The sequence below is a fragment of the Rhinoraja longicauda genome, chromosome 20 (genome assembly GCF_053455715.1).
Source record: "Rhinoraja longicauda isolate Sanriku21f chromosome 20, sRhiLon1.1, whole genome shotgun sequence".
Taxonomy (NCBI): domain Eukaryota; kingdom Metazoa; phylum Chordata; class Chondrichthyes; order Rajiformes; family Arhynchobatidae; genus Rhinoraja; species Rhinoraja longicauda.
In genome coordinates, this window is record NC_135972.1 from 10,130,535 (window position 1) to 10,151,866 (window position 21,332).

General features: G+C 47.7%; 1 protein-coding gene across 2 annotated transcripts in view; it reads right to left on the reverse strand.

The window, feature by feature from the left end:
* Positions 1–21,332, reverse strand: part of pot1 (protection of telomeres 1 homolog) — a 148,076-nt gene that overhangs the window by 52,650 nt on the left and 74,094 nt on the right. For both annotated transcript variants that reach the window (XM_078416516.1, XM_078416517.1), the window contains exon 8: positions 6,458–6,588. In XM_078416516.1, the coding sequence (XP_078272642.1) occupies positions 6,458–6,588 (131 nt within the window). The remainder of the gene's footprint in view (positions 1–6,457; positions 6,589–21,332) is intronic.

Sequence of the window (21,332 nt, forward strand, 5' to 3'; positions counted from 1 at the left end):
ATGGTCTGGGCTGTGTCCACAATTCGCTGCAATTTCTTGCGGTCTTGGACGGAGCTGTTCCCAAGCCAAGCTGAGATGCATCCCGATAGAATGCTTTCTATGGGGCATCTTCCCGTTAATCCCTTCATCCTGTGCACGCACACTATGAAGGGCTCGACCCTAATCACGCTTTGTCTTTCCGCTGACTGGTTAGCACGTAACAAGAAGTTTTTCACTGTACCTTGGCACAGGTGACAATAAACTAAACTCAGACCCCAAGTCCGAACAGCACGGAGTGCAGACTTAAACCCACAGGTGGCAGTAGTGTGCATTGTTCAAAACCGGGCTTGGCACGTCATCTCCCGTTGTTTTCATTTTTAATTCCCATACAGAGGAAAAATTAGACTCACTTCATTACACCTTTTATGCGAGTGGATTATAGAGCAGTCCCAACGGAGGGCTAATTGGAAGAACTTTAGTTACTGCAGTGATTTCCATCCTCCAACTGCGACCGTTTAATTTGTCCCGCATTAAGGTGCCGCAGGGGAGCGTCTTGTCAAGATGCCTCGTGAGAGGACTAGTCTCTGCTGAAGAATGAAGGTCATCTCGTACTCCCCTTCATGCTCCAGTGTCCTGCACACAGATGGGGTACATTCACAGGCGCAGTGCAAATCCGTGTGCTCGGTGTTGAAAACAAAGTCTGTGCAGACGCCCTGCGAAGTTGATGGTTTAAGATGCAGTGGGGAAAACGGGCCCTTCGGCCCACCGGATCCGCACCTACCAGCGGTCCCCGCACATTGACACTATCCGACACACACCAGGGACAACTTGCATTTACACCGAAGCCAATTAACCTACAAAAACCAGTACGCTTTTGGAGTGTGGGAGGAAAACCGAAGATCTCAGAGCAAACCCACGCAGGTCACGGGGAGAACGTGCAAACTCTGTACAGAGAGCAGCCACAATCAGGATCGAACCCGGGTCTCTGGCGCTGTGAGGCAGCAACTCTACCGCCACGCAACCGTGTCTCATGGTATCAAGCGCAACATTGGAATAAATAGCGCTGCCAAAAATTTCCTCTTTTTCAAACAGGCCCTTCGACCAACTGAGCCCACACTGACCATCGATCTCCTGTCCACACTCGTTCTATGTTATCGCACTTTCCCTGCACACTAGAGGCAATTTACAGAGGCCAATTAACCTGCAAAACCCACACATCGTTTGGATGTGGGAGTAAACTGGAGCACCTGGAGAAAGCCCACGAGGTCAAAGGGAGAACGTGCAAACTCCACAGGGACACCGGCAGAGGTCAGGATCGAACCTGGGTCTCTGGTGCCGTGAAGCATTTTGTTCTAAAATCTATGGTTCAGTCACACATAAAGACGCTCCTATCCAGCACCTTTTACTACTTTAGGGGGAAGTTGGTCAGTTTTAGTTTAGTTTCGAGATAACAGCGCAGAAACAGGCCCTTTGGCCCACCGAGTCCGCGCCGACCTGCGATCCCCCCCGTACACTAGCACCAGGCTACACACACTGGGGACAATTTACAATTTTGACTGTAGCCAATTAACCTACAAACCTGTATGTCTTTGGAGTGTGGGAGGAAACCAAAGCACCTGGAAACCAAACCCACACGGTCACGGGGAGAACGTGTAAACTCCGTACAGACAGGATCGAACCCGGGTCTCTGGCGCTGTAAGGCAGCAACTCTACCGCTGTGCCACTGTGACGCCACCTAGTGGTTGAGACGCACCAAGCACACTGCTTCGCACTTGACACTAAAATTACATTCAGAAAATCCACGTCAGTAAAGTCTGCCTCCATTAATTATAATGGAGATTAAAGGTGATTAAATTATGAACGGCAATAATGGAGGCAGAACAGTGACACAAATGTATCGCGTTGATAATGTAATTCTACCCTAACAGCACAACTCACAAATAAAACATTTCCTTTTGGTTTGATGTCTTCTGTTATCTATCAAAATTTAAGTTTGAAGTTTTCCCGCCATTGTTTATGCATATCCGACAAAACAGGTTCAAGAAAATGCTAACGTGGTATTTTCTTCATTGCAACAATTTACAAAATCGTGAGAAGAAACGAAACACACTCAAAGCGATAGAACATATTCTGCAGTTACCTTTTTAAAGGACTCACTAAACTGCACAAAGTAAATCACTGCCGTGCCTATTTCTATTTCTGCATTCAATCCCTGCCTCCGAATTTGAGCAATGTGTGAGCCATGTGTGGAGGATGCTTTGCAGAAGGCTACCTGAACAGTTAAAACTAAACACTAAATCAACGGAACCTGTTGTGTTCTGTCACTTAGAACAGATGAAACCCACTTTAAAGCACTTTAACTTCCCCCTCACATTCCCACACTGACCTTTCTGTCCTGGGCCTCCTCCATTGTCAGAGTGAGGCCCAGAGCAAATTGGAGGAACAGCACCTTATATTTCGCTTGGGCAGCTTACACCCCAGCGGTATGAACATTGACTTCTCTAACTTCAAGTAACCCCTGCATTCCCTCTCCCTCCATCCCACCTCCCTTCCCTGTTCTCCGGCTAGTCTGACTGTCCTCATTTACATTTTACCTCTGTTTGCATTGTTGTTACCTTCTCCCAGCTAACAATGATCTCTTCTACATTTTCCTTGATCTCCATCCCCTTTGTCTCATTTTCACTCCTTACACTTCCTTATCTGTGTATCTCCCTCGCCCCTGAATCCGAAACATCACCCATTCCACCTATCCAGAGTTGCTGCCCATCCTGCTGAGTCACTCCAGCATTTTGTGTCTGTCTTCGGTTTAAATCAGCATCTGCAGTTCCTTCCTACAACTTCCAAGTAAGGTTCGATGTTTCAGAATAAGTAATGATAAAACTTCAGGATTTGCTGTCTGCTATGCTTCGTCAACTTTTAGAATATTTAGGTTTAGGTTAAATATTATCACATGTACAGGGAGGGGCACAATGGTAGAGTCGTTGCCTTACTGCAGCTTGCAGACACCCGGGTTCCATCCCGACTATGAGTGCTGTCTGTACAGAGTTTTGTACGTTCTCCCCGAGACCTTCGCTTTCCTCCCACACCAAAGACGTACAGGTATGTAGGTTAATTGGCTTGGTGTATGTGTAAATCCGAATATGAGTAGGATAGTGCGGGTATCGCTGGTCGGTGTGGACTCGGTGGGCCGATGGGCCTGTTTCCGCACTGTATCTCTAAACTAAACTAAGTTACAGTGAAAAGCTTTGTTCGGCATGCTATACAAACAGACCAGATATACCAAGCGCAGAGAAAATTCAGCCCAATGAATCCACGCTGACCATCGATCGTGTGTACGCTAGTTATATCCTTCACCCCAGGGACAATTTACAGAAACCAATTAACCCACAAACCTGTACGTCTTTGGAGTGTGGGAAGAAACCGGAGCACCCGGAGAAAACCCACGCGGTCACAGGGAGAACATACAAACTACACACAGCACGCGAGGTCATGATCGAACCTTGGTCTCTGGCGTTGTAAGGCAGCAACTCTACCGCTGTGCCACCGTGCCTCAACTTCCTTCAATCTGAAGAATGGTGGACTACCCATGTTCACCAGAGATGCTGCCTGACCTGCTGTGGTACTCCAACACTTTGTATCTTTTTGCGTAAACCAGCATCTGCAAAATTCCTTGCGTCTTCATTTAAACAGATTGTGCCTTTACAACAATCCGGTAGTTTTAATTGTCATCGTTACTGAAAGTACATTTTTTAATTCCATATCTATGTAATTCACTGTAATTGGCAGTTAATTAAATGGGCCAATACAAATTAATTATGCAATGGGAGGCAGCGGTGGAGTTGCTGCCTTACAGCGGCAGAGACCCTGACTACGGGTGCTGTCTGTACGGAGTTTGTACGTTCTCCCCGTGGCCGCGCGAGTTTTCTCCGGGTGCTCCGGTTTCCTCCCACATGCCAAAGACGTCCAGGTTTGGAGGTTAATTGGCTTTGGCACAATTGTAAATTGTCCCTAGTGTGTGTAGGATAGTGCTAGTGTACACGAACGATCGCTGGTCAGTGCGGACTCGGTGGGCCGAGGGGCCTGTTCCTTCGCTGTGTCTCGAAACAAATCTTAAATTAAATTTCTCAGCTGCTACGGCTGGTGTTTGCATCCTTCGCAGGGCCCTGGCCTCTGGATCGCTTGTCCACTAACATGCCCATGGCAAACATATCAACTTCTTAAGGGACTGGACAAGCTTGATGCAGGAAATAAATGTTCCCCATGTTGGGGGAGGTGCAGAACCAGGGGCACAGTTTAAGAATAATGGGTAGGCCATTTAGGACCGAGATAAGAAAAAGCTCTTTCAGCCAGAGTTGTGAATCTGTGGAATCCACTGTCCCAGAGGGCAGTGGCAGCCAATTCACTGGGATGTATTCAAGAGAGAGTTAGATGTAGCTCTTAGGGTTAACGGAATCAAGGGATATGGGGAGAAAGCAGGAACACGGTATTGATTCTGGATGATCAGCCATGATCGTATTGAATTACGGTGCTGGCTCGAAGGGCCGAATGGCCTACCCCTGCAACTATTTTCTATGTTTCTATTATATGCTCTGGAAATAATTTATTCACTGCACTGATCAGGGAATAAAACTTTTCTTTCTGACATCGACGTGGAGTTTGTTCAGCATTCACTTCCACTCTGCTGAATCCGAGAAGGTTATGCTGCCTCAAATCTCATTCACTTCTGCTGATTATCCTCCCTCTGCATCTGGTCCCGGCAGGGATGTGAGAAAAAGCATGCCTTCATAAAAACCTTTTAAAGTGGTCCCTGGTTCATGTTCTGCGGGACCGGGAACCCTCCCAAAGGCTTGTCGCTCGGTGGGACCGGGAGGGAGCTGGAGACTTCGGGCGTGAGGAACAAGGGCAGGTGGGAGGGTGAACCAGGGGTAATGCCTCTAGCGCCTTCAAGGGCCTCACTCTGACAATGGAGGAGACCAGCTGAGCACAACTTCCTGACCATAACAGCCCCTGCGGCCCCTCGAGACCACTCCGCCATTCAATCACGGCTGATCTGTCTTTCCCTCTCAACCTCATTCTCCTGCCTTCTCCCCTGAACCCCTGACACCCGTACTGATCAAGAATCTATCAATCTCCACCTTAAAAATATCCGCTGACTTGGGTTCCACAGCCTTCTGTGGCAATGAATTCCACAGATTCACCACCCTCTGACTAAAGAATCGCCTCCTCTTCTCCTTTCTAAAGGTACGTCCTTTTATTCTGAGGCTATGGCCTCGACTCTGACACTGGTGGAAACTCTATCCAGGCTTCAATGGTGCTTGTCACATGTACCGAGGTACAATTAAATTCATTTTTGGATACAGAACAGTACAAGTATCCGTTCACATAAGCACTTAGTTACGTCTTAAATAAGCAAATCACATACAGTACAGGTGTACAGCAGTGGTACACTGAGACAGTATAGAGAGTTGCCGGTGTTTGAAGCCATTTTCAACTTTATCACTTGTAAAATGCTTTGGGCTGACTTGAAACATGGAAAATAGGTGCAGGAGTAGACCATTCGGCCCTTCGAGCCAGCATCGCCATTCAATATGATCATGGCTGATCATCCAGGATCAGTACCCCGTTCCTGCTTTCTCCCCATATCCCTAGATTCCATTAGCCCTCAGAGCTATGTCTAACTCTCTCTTGAAAACATCCAGTGAATTGGCCTCCGCTGCCTTCTGTGGCAGAGAATTCCACAGATTCACAAAGTTTATTGAAGTTGCAAAGCTGCAAGTTCCCTCTAAGAACATATTTCGCTTGGGCAGCTGACAACCCAGTGGTATGAATATTGATTTCTCTAATTTCAAGTAACCCTTGCATCCCCTCTCTCCCCGTCCCGCCCCCACCCTACACGCCCTGCTAGTTTTACTGCTCGTATCCCCTCGTTATTCCTGTGGAATTCTCTGCCTCAGAAGGCAGTGGAGGCCAATTCTCTGAATGCATTCAAGAGAGAGCTAGATAGAGCTCTTAAGGATAGCGGAGTCAGGGGGTATGGGGAGAAGGCAGGAACGGGGTACAGATTGAGAATGATCAGCCATGATCACATTGAATGGCGGTGCTGGCTCGAAGGGCCGAATGGCCTCCTCCTGCACCTATTGTCTATTGCCTATTGTTATCACCTGCTCCACTGCCAACAATGGACCATTGTGGGCTCCTTGGCCACCAGTGCCAGCTCTGACTCATCTGTGCCTTTTCATACATCTAGTTTCCCTCTCCCCTGACACTCAGTCTGAAGAAGGGTCTCGACCCAAAATGCTGTCCACTCCAGACATGCCGCCTGACCCGCTGAGTTACTCCAGCATTTTGTGTCTACCTTCGGTGTAAACCAGCGTCTGCAGTTCCTTCCTGCATATTCTTCCTATATATATATATATTAGTTTTTTTTTTTTTTAAGTCATCAAGCTCACAACACTCGAAGCAACCGAACAAGACCCACCTTGAGTCTATGGAAACGAACCACATCCCCAGTTCTGTAGATTTTTGGTAGATGATCAGCATTTCCGTTGAAGATCACACAGTGAAGTTCCCCACCAGAGGGGTCCATGAGGGTGACCGTCATACAGTAATCTGCAAAAGTGCAACCGCAATCAGTTAAAACGGGCAAGGCAAAATAATACTTCTATATATTTAGAGTTTCAAAGTTTCTTTATATTTACAGGGCATAAAACGCTATATAGTGAAGATAGACATAAAATGGTGGAGTAACTCAGCGGGATGGGTGTACCCAATGGGGTAGTTGGCGACAGTCACACTCCTCCCCTCTCCTTCCCTCTCCAGCTGACTGTAGACACACAGCACGGGCACACACCCTTCGGCCCGCCGAGTCCGAGCCCATCGATCTGTGCTGTCACACTGTCACATTCACGCCCTGCACACGAGGAGCAATTAACCTACGCAAACGCTGGCCCGTACTCGCTCAGAAGGATTAGGGGGACCTCAATGAAACTTACCGAACAGTGAAAGGCCTGGATACAGTGGATGTGGAGAGGGTGTTTCCATTCGTGGGAGAGTCTAGGGCCGGAGGGCACAGCCTCAGAATAAAAGGACGTGCCTTTAGAAAGGAGACGAGGAGGAATGTCTTTCGTCAGAGGGTGGTGAATCTGTGGAATTCATTGCCACAAAAGGTTGTGGAGGCCGTCAATGGATATTTTCACGGCAGAGATTGATAGATTCTTGATTAGTACGGGTGTCAGAGGTTGATAATATGCCTTTATTGTCATTGTACGCACAGTACAACAAAATTAGAAGTGCTACAGCTGAAAACAGTGCGACAGTGCATATCTTTCAAAGACAATCGCACAGACATACGAACCAACACAACAAATACCAGTATCAATAAAAAAACAATTACCAAACCTAATAAATAATGAATGAGTTTTACACCTAAAATGCTAAAAAATGTTATTTTTGGTATTTTTTTAAAAGTGCGACGAAAATGAGAGTAGTCAAGTCATGTGCTTCCATTCACTGTTCTTATGGCCCAGGGAAAGAAACTGTTTTTGAGTCGATTTGTTCTGGCCCTTAGGCTCCTGTAGTGCCTCCCAGAGGGCAGGAGAACAAACAGTTCGTATCCTGGGTGTGTGCTGTCCTTGATTATATTTCTGGCCCTGTTTAGACAACAGGTTATGGGGAGAAGGGAGGAGAATGGGGATAGAAACATAGAAAACATAGAAAATAGGTGCAGTAGGCCATTCGGCCCTTCGAGCCTGCACCGCCATTCAATGTGATCATGGCTGATCATCCAGCTCAGTAACCTGTACCTGCCTTCTCTCCATACCCCCTGATCCCTTTAGCCACAAGGGCCACATCTATGAGATGAGAGGGAAAGACAGATCACCCATGATTGAATGGTGGAGTGGACTTTAGAAGTTTCCTAAAATTGAAGGATTGAATGTTCATACCACTGGGTTGAAAGCCACCCGAGCAGAATATGAGAACAACATTCTGCACTCTGTTTTTGCTCTATCATTTATACATGTGTTTGGCTTGCTTATATTCATATATAGTCAAATAAATATAACAGATTATATAATAATAAAATATATATATTATCTTACTGTTGTGTTATCTGATTTGATTGGATAACACACAGCCACACACAGGCTATATCACTGTACCGCGCAGTATGCATGACAACAATAAACTAAAATCTAAACCGAAACATTGCTTCTAAGTAATTTGAGGGACTTTTTAAAGAAAAAGCTCCTTAATTCATGGTAACTTTAGATTTTAAGCAAGGATGTCCGAGCCAATTGGTGCACAAAATGTGTGTAGGATGGAACTGCAGATGCTGGTTTATACCGAGGATGGACACAAAATGTTGGAGTAACTCAGCGGGTCAGGCAGCATAGTGTCATAGAGTGATACAGTGTGGAAACAGGCTCTTCGGCCTAACTTGCCCACACCGACCAACATGTCTCAGCTGCACTAGTCCCACCTGCCTGCGTTTGGCCCATATCCCTCTAAACCTGTCCTGTCCATGTACCTGTCTAATTGTTTCTTAAACATTGCGATAGTCCCTGCCTCAACTACCTCCTCCGGCAGCTTGTTCCATACACCCACCACCTATTCTGTTACCACTCAGATTCCTATTAAATCTTTTCCCCCTCACCTTAAACCTATGTCCTCTGGCTCTCGATTCCCCTACACTGTGCGTCCATCCGATCTATTCCTCTCATGATTTATACGCCTCGATAAGATTAAAACGTCGGGAGAAGAGGATTATGTGGCATTTCGGGTCGAGACCCTTCGGTCTGGCATTGCAAAGAGGCAAATTCCACAGGAATAGGGAAAACCTGGCAAGAGTATGAAAATAAACAAGTTTGCAACTTGCATGAAATGTGTGTTTCAAAAGCACTCGAAGTACTTGCTCTCAACAAAGCAGTGGAAGCTGGTCCCAGAATAAATTAATTTCCACTTTGTGAAGAAAAGCAGCAGGAAGTCATTAGATTAACCTTTTGGATTTTAATGCCTGGGGTTTTTGTGCCTCTTTCTAAACGACAACTTAACATAATAGCACTTATTCTCCTGTGCTAACGGCATGCTGGTTGACATGTGTATCCACCATCACATCTGACACGCACGCGAGCTCCTGGGAACCATTATGCACATAGCTTCATCTATTAGGCACCTATGTTTTTGAAGCAGAAAATAGAATATTTCTCAGCTGCAAATCCACACCGTTTTACAGTGAGATTCAGTATTAAAAGGCAGAGACGGATGGATTCTTGATTGGTACAGGAGTCAGGGTTACGCAGTCAAGGTTACCCCTCAGGTTCCTATTAAATCTTTTCCCCCTTCACCTTAAGATCATTTGTCACAGCCCAGGAACACCAAGTCCTTCCTATTCAGAAGTCTGAACCTTTGCAAAGTCTCTCTTACGGGACAGTGAATTCACCCTCTTCCCTCGTCCCACTCTCTTACCCACACAATGGCGGCACGTTGGCGCAGCGGTAGAGTTGCTGCCATACAGCGCCAGAGACCAGGCTTCGATCCTGACTGTGGGGTGCTCTCTGTACGGAGTTTGTATGTTCTGCCCCCTGACCTGCGTGGGTTTTCTCCGGGTGCTCCAGTTTCCTCCCACACTCCAAAGACGTACAGGTTTGTAGGCTAATTGGCTTCAGTAAAATTGTCCCTTGTGTGTGTGTGTGTGTAAGATAGTGTTAGTGTGCGGGGATCGCTGGTCGGTGCAGACTTGGTGGGCCAAAGGTCCTGTTTCCGCGCTGTATCTCCAAACTAAACTAAACAAGGGGCAACTCACCAAGACCAATTCGCCAACAAACCCGCATGTTCTTTGGGATGTGGGAGGAAACCGGAGTATCCGGGGGAATGGAAACATGGACGTGGATGGAAACATGGAGGACCATGGTCAGGATCAAACCCGGGCCTCTGGCGCTGTGAGACAACAGTTCTGCCAGTTGTGCCACTCTGACACCTTAACGTCATCTCATTTAGTGTCGACTTCTGCAGGGACGATACTTCATGAAGTATCTTAGAATAGTAAACATCGAATAGTTGACCTCTTTCCATTGACTGGTTAGTGCACAGCAAAAGCTTTTCACTGTACCTCGGTACACGTTGACTATAGACTAAACTGAACTGGAGCACAACAATTGATATCCACCAGTTACCAAGGTAACTCTAGTGACACTAGAAATCCACCTCATTGATTTAAGAGTATTATGCGGAACAACTGATTGAAATGCAGAGCAAAGCTCATGCACACTGTTAATCCTGCTGCAACCTAAAACAACCAAAGGCGAGGACTCTCACAGAAAATAATAACCAGCCCCATAAGACTGAATCAGGCAGAAGGATTGATTATCTGTTAAGTGCAAAGATCCTGAATAGTCAGGGAAAATAAAAAAGCATTTAAACACAGAAAAATATCCTCCAGGTGCAGATCGACCAAACACTTCAACGGGTTTGTTTTGTCATGGGCGCACCGCAGAGTGAACGCAGGGACGATCTCCTTGGAAACAAGGCAAGGTAATCTCAAGACCACATTTAATTTGCCCAGTGAATGGTACTACAGAGACACTCTCAATAGCAGGAGCACCACTCACTGTGCTTCATTACGCACTGCCCCCCCCACCCCCCGAGAAATAAATAATTATTTTTTTATTAATACATTAGCACTTTCACCATTATGCCCTCAGCAATTTGCTAATCAAATAGTGATTTGATACTGCAGGCATTCATCAGTTGGGTGTCGTGTTCTCATTTAACGGTTAATAGCCGACCAGTAAACTCGAAAGTCAGGTGAAAGCGATCATTTGCCTTGCCGCTGTCCAACGGTGTTGCAATTATGCTCGCAGGCGGTTTCTAACGCGTCACGGTCCCCCCACACGGGCCAGACGCGGAGGGAGGCCGCAACGCACCAAACGCGTCCCTAATTGCAGAGAAGACAGACACAAAATGCTGGGGTGACTCAACGGGTCAGGCAGCATCTCTGGAGGAGAGGGAATAGATGATCTTTCCAGTGGAGACCCTCCAGCAGACGGATGAAGGGTCTCGACCCAAAGGGTCTCACCTCTTCCCTTTCCTCCAGAGATGCTGCCTGACCCGCTGAGGTGCTTCAGCATTTTGTGTCCATCTTCGGTGTGAACCAGCACTTGCAGTTCCTTTCTAAACCTCGTTGCAGGGAGTTGTGGACGCAGACCATCATGCAAACCACCCCCCCCCCCCCCCCCCCCCCCCCCTCCCTCCCACTCCCCTCCATTTACACTTCACGCTGCCTCGGCAAGGCCAGCAGCATAATCAAGGACCTTGGTCATTCCCTCTTCTCCCCTCTCCCATCAGGCAAGACGTATAGAAGTGTGAATACGCACACCTCCAGATTCAGGGACAGTTTCTTCCCAGCTGTTATCAGACATCTGAACCGTCCTATCACCAACTAGAGAGCGGTCCTGAACGGCCAACGACCTCATTGGAGACCCTCAGACTATCTTTAATCGGACTTTACTGAATTTTATCTTGCATTAAATGTTATTCCCTTACTCTGTATCTGTACACAGTAGACTGCTCGATTGTAATCATGTGCAGTCTTTCCACTGAGCGGATAGCACGCAACAAATAGCCATTCACTGTTCCTCGGCACATGTGACAATAAACTGAACTCAAAATAAATTAAATGGAGTCAACAAACCTGCTGACAATACCCCAGATGTGTCAGAGGGTCTTTAGTCAGAGGGTGGTGAATCGGTGGAATTCTTTGCCACAGAAGGCTGTGGAGGCCAAGTCAGTAGATATTTTTAAGGCGTAGTTAGATTCTTTGATTAGTACGGGTGTCGGGGGTTATGGGGAGAAGGCAGGAGAACGGGGTGAGGAGGGAGAGATCGATCAGCCCATGAATGAATGGCGGAATAGACTTGATGGGCCGAATGGCTAATTCTACCCCTATTCCTTGTGGCCTGACGAAGTGTGCTCACACCAAAATCACACCAAGATGTCTCCCATCTTGTAATGAAGGCCAAGAAAAGGGAGTCCAATTCAATGCCGAGAATTAGTCGAAAGGCAATGGTTCAAATGAGGGCATGCCAAAAGAGAAAAGCGTTAAAATCGACCTGCATTTCACCTTTAAAGAGCCTATTAATCACCATTTCTGGCGCTATTGGTGCTGAACTATTCAGCTGATCAAAAGGAGGCAGTGATAGAAACATAGAAAATAGGTGCAAGAGGAGGCCATTCGGCCCTTCGTGCCAGCCCCTCCATTCAATATGGGCGGCATGGTGGCGCAGCGGTAGAGTTGCTGCCTTACAGCGAATGCAGCACCGGAGACCCGGGTTCCATCCCGACTACGGGTGCTGTCTGTACGGAGTTTGTATGTTCTCTCCGTGACCTGCGTGGGTTTTCTCCGAGATCTTCAGTTTCCTCCCAAACTCCAAAGACGTACAGGTATGTAGGTTAATTGGCTTGGTAAATGTAAAAATTGTCCCGAGTGGGTGTAGGATAGTGTTAATGTGCGGGGATCGCTGGTCGGCGTGGACCCAGTGGGCCGAAGGGCCTGTTTCCGCGCTGTATCTCTAAACTAAATATGATCATGGCTGATCATCCAAAATTCCTGCTTTTTCCCCATATCCCATGATTCCGTTAGCTCTATCTAACTCTCTGGATTAAAACATCCAGTGAATTGGCCTCCACTGCCTTCTGCGGCAGAGAATTCCACAGATTCGCAACTCTCTGGCTGCAAAAGTTTTTCCTCATCTCAGTCCTAAATGGCCACCACCCCTTATTCTTAAACTGTGACCCCTGGTTCTGGTCTCACCCAACATGGGGAACATTTTGCCTACATCTAGACTGCCCAATCCCTTATGATCAGCCATGATTGAATGGCGGAGTAGACTCGATGGGCCGAATGGCACAATTCTACTCCTATAACTTGTGAACCCTCAGAGATCGATCTCACGGATCGGGCACGGCCTACAGCGGCATGGAAGCCACTGTCAGCAAGGCCAGGCCAGGCCAGGCCGACCCAGGCCACACCGACCTAGTGCCACAGTCAGGCCCTTAAGGCTGGGATAAGACCCTGGCGTTTTAAGAACTTGAAACCTGAACAGCGCAAGATGGCGCCGGGGACAGAGCGATGCGTTTGGACGTCGCCCAAGTGAAGCCGGCTGTCGCCGCACCACAATCCTGTACTCGTAGGCCCGACTCGCCCACCGCGGACTCCGAACCCGACCCCGGGCCACCAGCATCGCCGGGAACCGTGCCGCCGAGAGCGAGGAGGGACCGCTAGCGTGGTGGACCGCCAAAAACAACGGTGTGACCCCGGCTCATGATTCTAGCTGTAACCTCGTGTCTCCATCTTCAGCCACTTCACATTTCATTCGAAATTTCCCACATCCACTGAGTCTGAAGAATGGTCTCGACCCATTCCTTCTCTCCAGAGATGCTGCCTGCCCCGCTGAGATACTCCAGCATTTTGTGTCCATCTTCGATTTAAACCAGCATCTGCAGTTCCTGCCTCCACAGTATTTCGCTTTGGTCCTCGCTGAAGGAGATGACAGTAGGTCATAACGCGTTCAAATATACATGCCGTTCAATAGGGTAATGGATTTTCTTTTAATTACCATGGTATTTTTCGTACTGACACACAGAAAGCAATTTGAAGTCAAAAGTCATTACTGAATCCAGTTTACCCTCATTATCACACATCAGCATTTCTAAGTTGCTACTTTCTTTACGGCTTCAATACAGAAACTCAAACGGAAACAAAGAACATATTTCATACGTAATGCATTCAAACAAAACGCAACACTAATTGGAGGAACAGCACCTCAGAGTTAGCTCTGGCAGCTTACACCCCAGCAGTATGAACATTGACTTCTCTAACTTCAAGTAACCTTTGCTTTTCCCTCTCTCTCTCCATCCTTCCTGCATCCTAGTTCTCCCACCAGTCTGACCGTCCCCCTGATTAAATTTTACATTGTGTGCCTCGTTGTCACCTTCCCCTAGCTAACAATGATCTAGACGACATTTTCCTTGAGCTTCATCCCCTTTGATCTCTCCTTTGCACACCTTACCATTCCACATATCTCTCGTTTCCCTCTCCCGACTCTCAGTCTGAAGAAGTCTCGACCCGAAACGTCACCTATTCCTTCTCTCCAAAGATACTGCCTGTCCCGCTGAGTTACTCCAGCCTTTTGTGTCCATCTTTAAAAACAAAACTGCCATCCAGATACTAACTCCTTGGTCTGGTAATTTTGCCAGGAGCCTTCAGTGAAGGACTCTCCAAGAATCGTGATTCACTTCATCAGCCTGTGGGGTATTATCAGTTGTCTATCCGAAACGGCCAGGTTCATTGTGTGAACCTGATGGAGCTGCTGCCTCACGTGGAGTTTGCATGTTCTCCCTGTTACCGCGTGGGTTTCTTCTCAATGCTCCGGTTTCCTCCCACATCCCAAAGACGCGCCCAGCGTGTCTACGCCGACCATCAATCACATATTCGCACGAGTACTATGTTACCCCACTGTCTCATCCACTCCCTGCACACGAGTGGCAGTTTACAGAGGACCGATTAGATTATTAAGGGGTTGGACACGTTAGAGGCAGGAAACATGTTCCCAATGTTGGGGGAGTCCAGAACAAGGGGCCACAGTTTAAGAATAAGGGGTAGGCCATTTAGAACAGAAGATGAGGAAAAACTTTTTCAGTCAGAGAGTTGTAAATCTGTGGAATTCTCTGCCTCAGAAGGCAGTGGAGGCCAATTCTCTGAATGCATTCAAGAGAGAGCTAGATAGAGCTCTTAAGGATAGCGAAGTCAGGGGGGTATGGGGAGAAGGCAGGAACGGGGTACTGATTGAGAATGATCAGCCATGATCACATTGAATGGCGGTGCTGGCTCGAAGGGCCGAATGGCCTCCTCCTGCACCTATTGTCTATTGTCTATACACCTGTACAGCTTTACAATGTGGGAGGAAACCGGAGATCCCAGAGAAAACTCACGAGGTCACAGGGAGAACGTTCTTTTTGCCAAAGTAATAATTTATGATTGAAGTCCCATCTCCCTCCTTGTGAATATAACACAGACTGGTCACCACTGGAGTCAACGTTTTGATTTAAATCAGCAGTAGATGCTGCATGAGTCAAGATGACAAAGTAGACGCAATTTAATTTCTGAATTTTGCTTTTACAGTTGATGCCAAATACCATTCCTGTTGATTTCTTTGTTCCCTGAATTGTACAGTTCAAACCTCCTGATTAATGAGGCAGTGTCTTTAGACTTTAGAGATACAGTGCAGAAACAGGTCCTTCAGCCCACCGAGTCCACACTGACCCCCCGATCACCCTGTACACTAGCACTACCCTGCACACTAGGAACTGTCTACAATTTTGCCAAAGCCAGTTAACCTGCTCGTCCTTGGAGTGTGGGAGGAAACCGGAGCACCCGGAGAAAACCCACACAGGTCATGGAGAGAACGTACAAAGTCTATACAGTCAGCACCCGTTGTCAGGATTGAACCTGGGTCCCTGGCGCTGTAAGGCAGCAACTCTACCGCTGCGCCACTGTGCAGCCCATTGGGAAGAGTGCGGTGCACAGTGACACTGAGGGGGGAGGGGAAGGGCTCCTGGAGGCAGGGATAGGGCTGAGGAGGATAGGACCTTGGGTAAGAACACGATTTTAAAACGGGAAGCGGCTCTGAAGAAGGGTCTCTGAAGAAGGGTCTCAACCTGAAACGTCACCTATTCTGCAGAAATGCTGAGTGGAAGTAAACAGACTAGTTAATGAAAGAGAGACACGTGTGTCTTCAGCTCTTCGCACCTGATCCACCGTTCAATAAGACAGAAAGTGCCTGGAGTAACTCAGCAGGGTCAGGCAGCATCTCTGGAGAAAAAAAAGATGCCTGGCGTTTCCGGTCGGGACCTTCTTCAGACTGCAATCCCAAATCGTGTGGTAGACTGAGTCTGAAGAAGGATTGTGACCCGAAACGTCACCGTCCTTTATCTCCAGACACTTTGTGTGTAGGGGAGAGGGTAGGGCGGAAGATGTCCTGGCTGTGTTGCTCCTTGGCCTGGCCAAGTTGGCCATCCGCGGGTCACGGCGCCAGGCGGAAGAGGGCTCTGCCTGAGCCGGCTGCCTGCCCCTTTTCCGGGGTCACGTCCGTCCGCGCCCGGGTGGTTTTAGAAAGGGACTACGCGCTGCCCACGGGCGCCCTGGGGGATTTCCGGGACCGTTGTGCGGGTGGAATGCATCCTCAGTGAGGATGGTGATGGAGTCGTGCAGCAGCTTATTTGGTATACTTGTTGGACTTGCATTATGGTAGTGGGTTTTGTTTTTGACTTATTCTGTACTGTAAATAATATTGTAAATCATTGATTAAATCATTTTTGGTTTTGAAAAAAAATATGAAAAGGGAATCAAGGCAGATTAGCAAGGAGCATGATGCTTGGAACCATGAGGTAAAGTGCTCCTAATTTTGCCTGCACAGTGGTGTGCAGTGTTTTAGAAGCTCACTGTGCAACCAATTCATGACTCGTCTCATTTAACACCATTGCGGGGAGATGAGCTGATAGCTCCACAGATAGCTCGGTCTCTCTGCAACAGCCTCACGCAGCCCCCCAGGATCCATGCTTCATTATACTGCCAGCTCAAGCACAGTCAACCTATTGTCCCATCAATTATAAACCTCACTGCACATAAATTAAAAGGCATCTGGAGATTTATTTCGCTCTAAATTTTGTGTAGCTGGAGAGAGAGAGAGAGAGAGAGAAAAAAAAGGTTTCCTCGCTAATTACTTTATTTTTGAAACTCTAGATTTTTTTTTAGCTTAGAGATACAGCGCGGAAACAGGCCCATCGCGCCGACCAGCGATCCCCGCACATTAACGCTATCCTACACCCACTAGGGACAATTTTTACATTTACCAAGCCAATTAACCTACATACCTGTACGTCTTTGGAGAGTGGGAGGAAACCGAAGATCTCGGAGGAAACCCACGCAGGTCACGGGGAGAACGTGCAAACTCCGTACAGACAGCACCCGCAGTCGGGATCGAACCCAGGTCTCCGGCGCTGCATTCGCTGTACTCTACCGCTGCGAAACCGTGACCGCCTCAGTTTTGGTCTTACTTTCAGTGGATTACTGAGGCGGCCGTGTGTCAAAAATGTCTCATCCTCGGACTACAGAGCTGGGACGTGGAGGAAGGAACTGCTGGTTTAATCCCAAGACAGACATAAAAAGCTGGAGTAATTCAGCGGGTCAGGCAGCACATGTCCAAAGATGAGGATGGTGGGACCTCTGTTGATTCCCTCGAGGGGCAACTGGATGAAAACTGAAGGTGGAAACGTTTTCTTGCACGTTTGAGGGAAGGCAAAGCAGGCAGAAATACGTAGGCACAGAATGCTGGAATAATTCAGCGGGACAGGCAGCGTTCCTGGAGAGAAGGAATGGACGACGTTTCGGGTCGGGACCCTTCTTCAGACTGACGTCAAGGGGAGAGGGACACGTAGATAAGGAAGGGTGAAGGTGAGAAAACAGGACAAAGCGAATGGAGATCAAGGAAAATGTAGAATAGATCATTCGAAGATAGACACAAAATGGTGGAGTAGCTCAGAGGGACAGGCAGCATCTCTGGAGAGAAGGAATGGGTGACACTTCGGGTCAAGACCCTCCTTCAGACTGGTTGTTAGCTGGGAGAAGGTAACAACAACGCAAACAGAGATAAAATATAGTCGGAGACAGTAAGACTGGTCGGAGAACTGGGAAGGGGGAAGGATGGAGAGAGAGGGAAAGCAAGGGTTAGTTGAAGTGGCAGAGACAGTTTTCCCTCTTGTTTATTTTGTCAGTAGAAGTTCACAACAGTGGACAGGCCTGGTGATATTCAGTGACTTTTTTGGCCATTTACAGTGTATAGATACACGATAAAGGAATAACGATTAGTGCAACGTAAAGCCAGCAAAGTCCGATCAATGTTGCACAGATTGCAAGGATTGCATAGATCTAGAGTCTCTTGCCCAGAGTAATAATAATAATAATAATGCATTTTATTTATATAGCGCTTTTCATATACTCAAAGACGCTTTACAGAGATTTTGAGAACATAGGGAAATGAATAAATAGATAAATAAGTAAATAAATAAATGAACAGAGAAAGGAGACAGAAGGTGAGGTGACCTTCAGTGGTTGAAGGCAGTACTGAACAGGTGAGACTTCAGCGATGTTTTGAATGTGGTGAGTGTGGGGGAGTCTCTAACGGTTTGGGGTAGTGAGTTCCATAGGGTGGGAGCAGCGATGGAGAAAGCCCTGTCCCCCCAGGATCTGAGTTTAGTCCGGATGTGGGGGGATAGGAGATTGGCAGCGGTAGAGCGGAGGGTGCAGGTGGGAGTGTGCCTGTGGAGGAGGTCGGTCAGGTAGGATGGGGCCAGGTTATGGAGGGCTTTGTAGGTTATGAGGAGGATTTTGTACTGGATTCTCTGGGGGATGGGGAGCCAGTGGAGTTTATAAAGGACGGGGGTGATATGGTCACGGATCGAGTTGTGTGTGAGTAGACGGGCAGCGGAGTTTTGAATGTATTGAAGTTTATTGATGATTTTTGAGTAGGTGAATCGAGGGCCAGAGGACAAAGGTTTAAGGTGAAGGGCGAAAGATGTAATAGCAATCTGAGGGGTAACTTCTTCACGCAAAGGGTGGTGGGTGTATGGAACGAGCTGCCAGAGAAGGTAGTTGAGGCAGGGACTATCCCAACATTTAAGAAGCAGTTAGACAGATACATGGATAGTCAAGTCAAGAGTGTGTTATTGTCATATACTAGACCAGGTGGACCCATTGGGCCCAAACCTCTCCTGCATTGGTGCAGCACCCTGTCCTCCCCCCCCTCTCTCCTGAACCCCCCCTCCCCTCTCCCTTCTCCCCCACTCCCTCCTCCCCTCCCCTCCTTTTAAACTTAAAAATGTGAATAACTTTAAAAATATAACACCGATTTCAATAAAACGACTTGCATTATCACTAAAGTGGCAATGGTGAGTAAGGTGGGCCTAAAATTGTCGCGCCATCGTGTACCGTTTTGTCTGAGGTTCAGTCACAAACAAGATAACAAATGAGAGTTTTAGTATATAGATGTCCCGGATAGAACAATGAAATTCTTACCTGCTGCGGCTCAACAGAATGTGTAAACATAGTACACTGTAAAGGAGAGGATTGGAGGGAAAATGGACCAAATGACGGCAGGTGGGACTAGTGTAGCTGGGACATGTTGGCCGATGTGGGCAAGTTGGGCTGAAGGGCCTGTTTCCACACTGTATCACTCGATGACTCTATGAGAGTCCGCGGGTCACCAATGAAGTAGATCGTAGTTCAGGACTTGTGACATTACGAGTTAGTGATCACTTTCTACAACAATCTCCCACCTGAGAGATAGTTTAATTCGGAGATACAGCGCAGAAAGAGGCCCATTGGCCCACCGTGTCCGCGCCGACCAGAACTCACCCCGTACACTAGCACTATCCCACACACTGGGGACAATTGACAATTTTACCAAAGCCAATTAACCTACAAAGCCGCACATCTTTGGAGTGTGGGAGGAAACCGGAGCACCCAGAGAAAACCCACGCGGTCACAGGGAGAACGTACAAACGCGCCGACCAGTGATCCCCATACACTATCACTATCCTACACATACTAGGGACAATTTACAGAAGCCAATTAACCTACAAACCAGCATGTCTTTGGAATGTGGGGTGCCCAGAGAAAACCCACGCGGTTACAGGGAGAACATGCAAACTACGTAGTCAGGATCGGACACAGGTCTCTGGTGCTGTAAGGCAACAACTCTACTCCTGCCCTACTGTGCTCCCCCAATACAGACCTATGGAATTGGTAAAGGTAGGTACCAAATGGTCAGTATGTCTGAAGAAGGATCTCGAGCCATTCCTTCTCTCCAGAGATGCTGCCTGTGCCACTGAGTTCCCTCCAGCACTTTGTGTCCATGGACAGTATGGCACGGTGGGCCGAAGGGACTGTTTCTGCACTCCATCACTCAGAGAACTTCAGCGATTCAACACCTTTGGAAGGAATTCATGCACATCTCAGCTCTAAATGGCCGTCTCTTATCGTGTTACTACGACAAGGCTACTCAGGGCACACCCAAACGCTCGTCGGACGGCAAGACTGGGAACCCGCCCAAGGGCTCATGAGGACATAAGAGATAGGAGCAGAATTAGGCCATTCGACCCATCGTCTAATCCGCCATTCAATCATGGCTGATCTATCACTCCCTCCTTACCCCATTCTCCTGCCTTCTCCCCACAACCCCCGACACCCGTACTGACCGCTCGTTGGTCGGCGAGACCAGGAACCTGCCCGAAGGCTTGTTGGACGGCGTAACCGGGAGGGAGCTGGGGACGTCGGACGCGAGGAGCAAGGGCCGGTGGGAGGGTGCACTGGGGTATTGCCTCGAGCGCCTTCAAAGTCGGCTGCAGGAGGCAACCCCACCCCCCCTCTACACAAAGATGGCCGAAGAGAGGGGAGGAGAGGGATGTCAGTTTGCGGGAACTGCACCCGTACATCGAACGCGCGGGCCGACCGGACGTTGGACTCTGAATAATGGCGCCCAAAATGGCGGCGCCCGCAAGTGTGGTACAGGTAAAAAGAACTTCACTGAGCTGTTGCATATATGGCGAATAAAGCACTGTTGAACTAGCGAGGCTCTCTTACAAGTGGAAACATCGCAATATGCCGCAATACCAACGGCGGCAAATCTAACTCTTTTGGCCTTTTATGACAAGCCAACCCCCTCGTCCTAGGAACGAGCTTCTCGACTCTTTTCTGACTGTCTCCAGTGCTCGTACATCCTTTCTTAAATACAGGGGATGATTAGATATCAATGGCAGCTTGTGAAATGGGAAGATATGGACAGTGCCCATAGGTGTTTGGACCAATGTTCCCAAAGGGTATGATTTCCCTCAGGACTAGCTAACCCAGGTTAAGTCGCATTTATGTGCATCTTGCTTATGTATGTATGTATGTATGTATGTATGTATGTATGTATGTATGTATGTATGTATGTATGTATGTATGTGTGTATGTGTATATGTGTGTGTGTGTATGTGTGTGTGTGTGTGTGTGTGTGTGTGTGTGTGTGTGTGTGTGTGTGTGTGTGTGTGTGTGTGTGTGTGTGTGTGTGTGTGTGTGTGTGTGTGTATGTATGTGTGTATGTATATAAACATAGCACAAAAAGTAAGGAAATTTGTGTTTGGTAGATTATTTCTTTGTTGTAACAATGCTTCTTGGCAATAAATCTTATACCGTTGGAAAGCCTGTTTATTTCCCTTTTAAATGGTGCCACATTTGTAAGGAACATGCATTTGTGGGA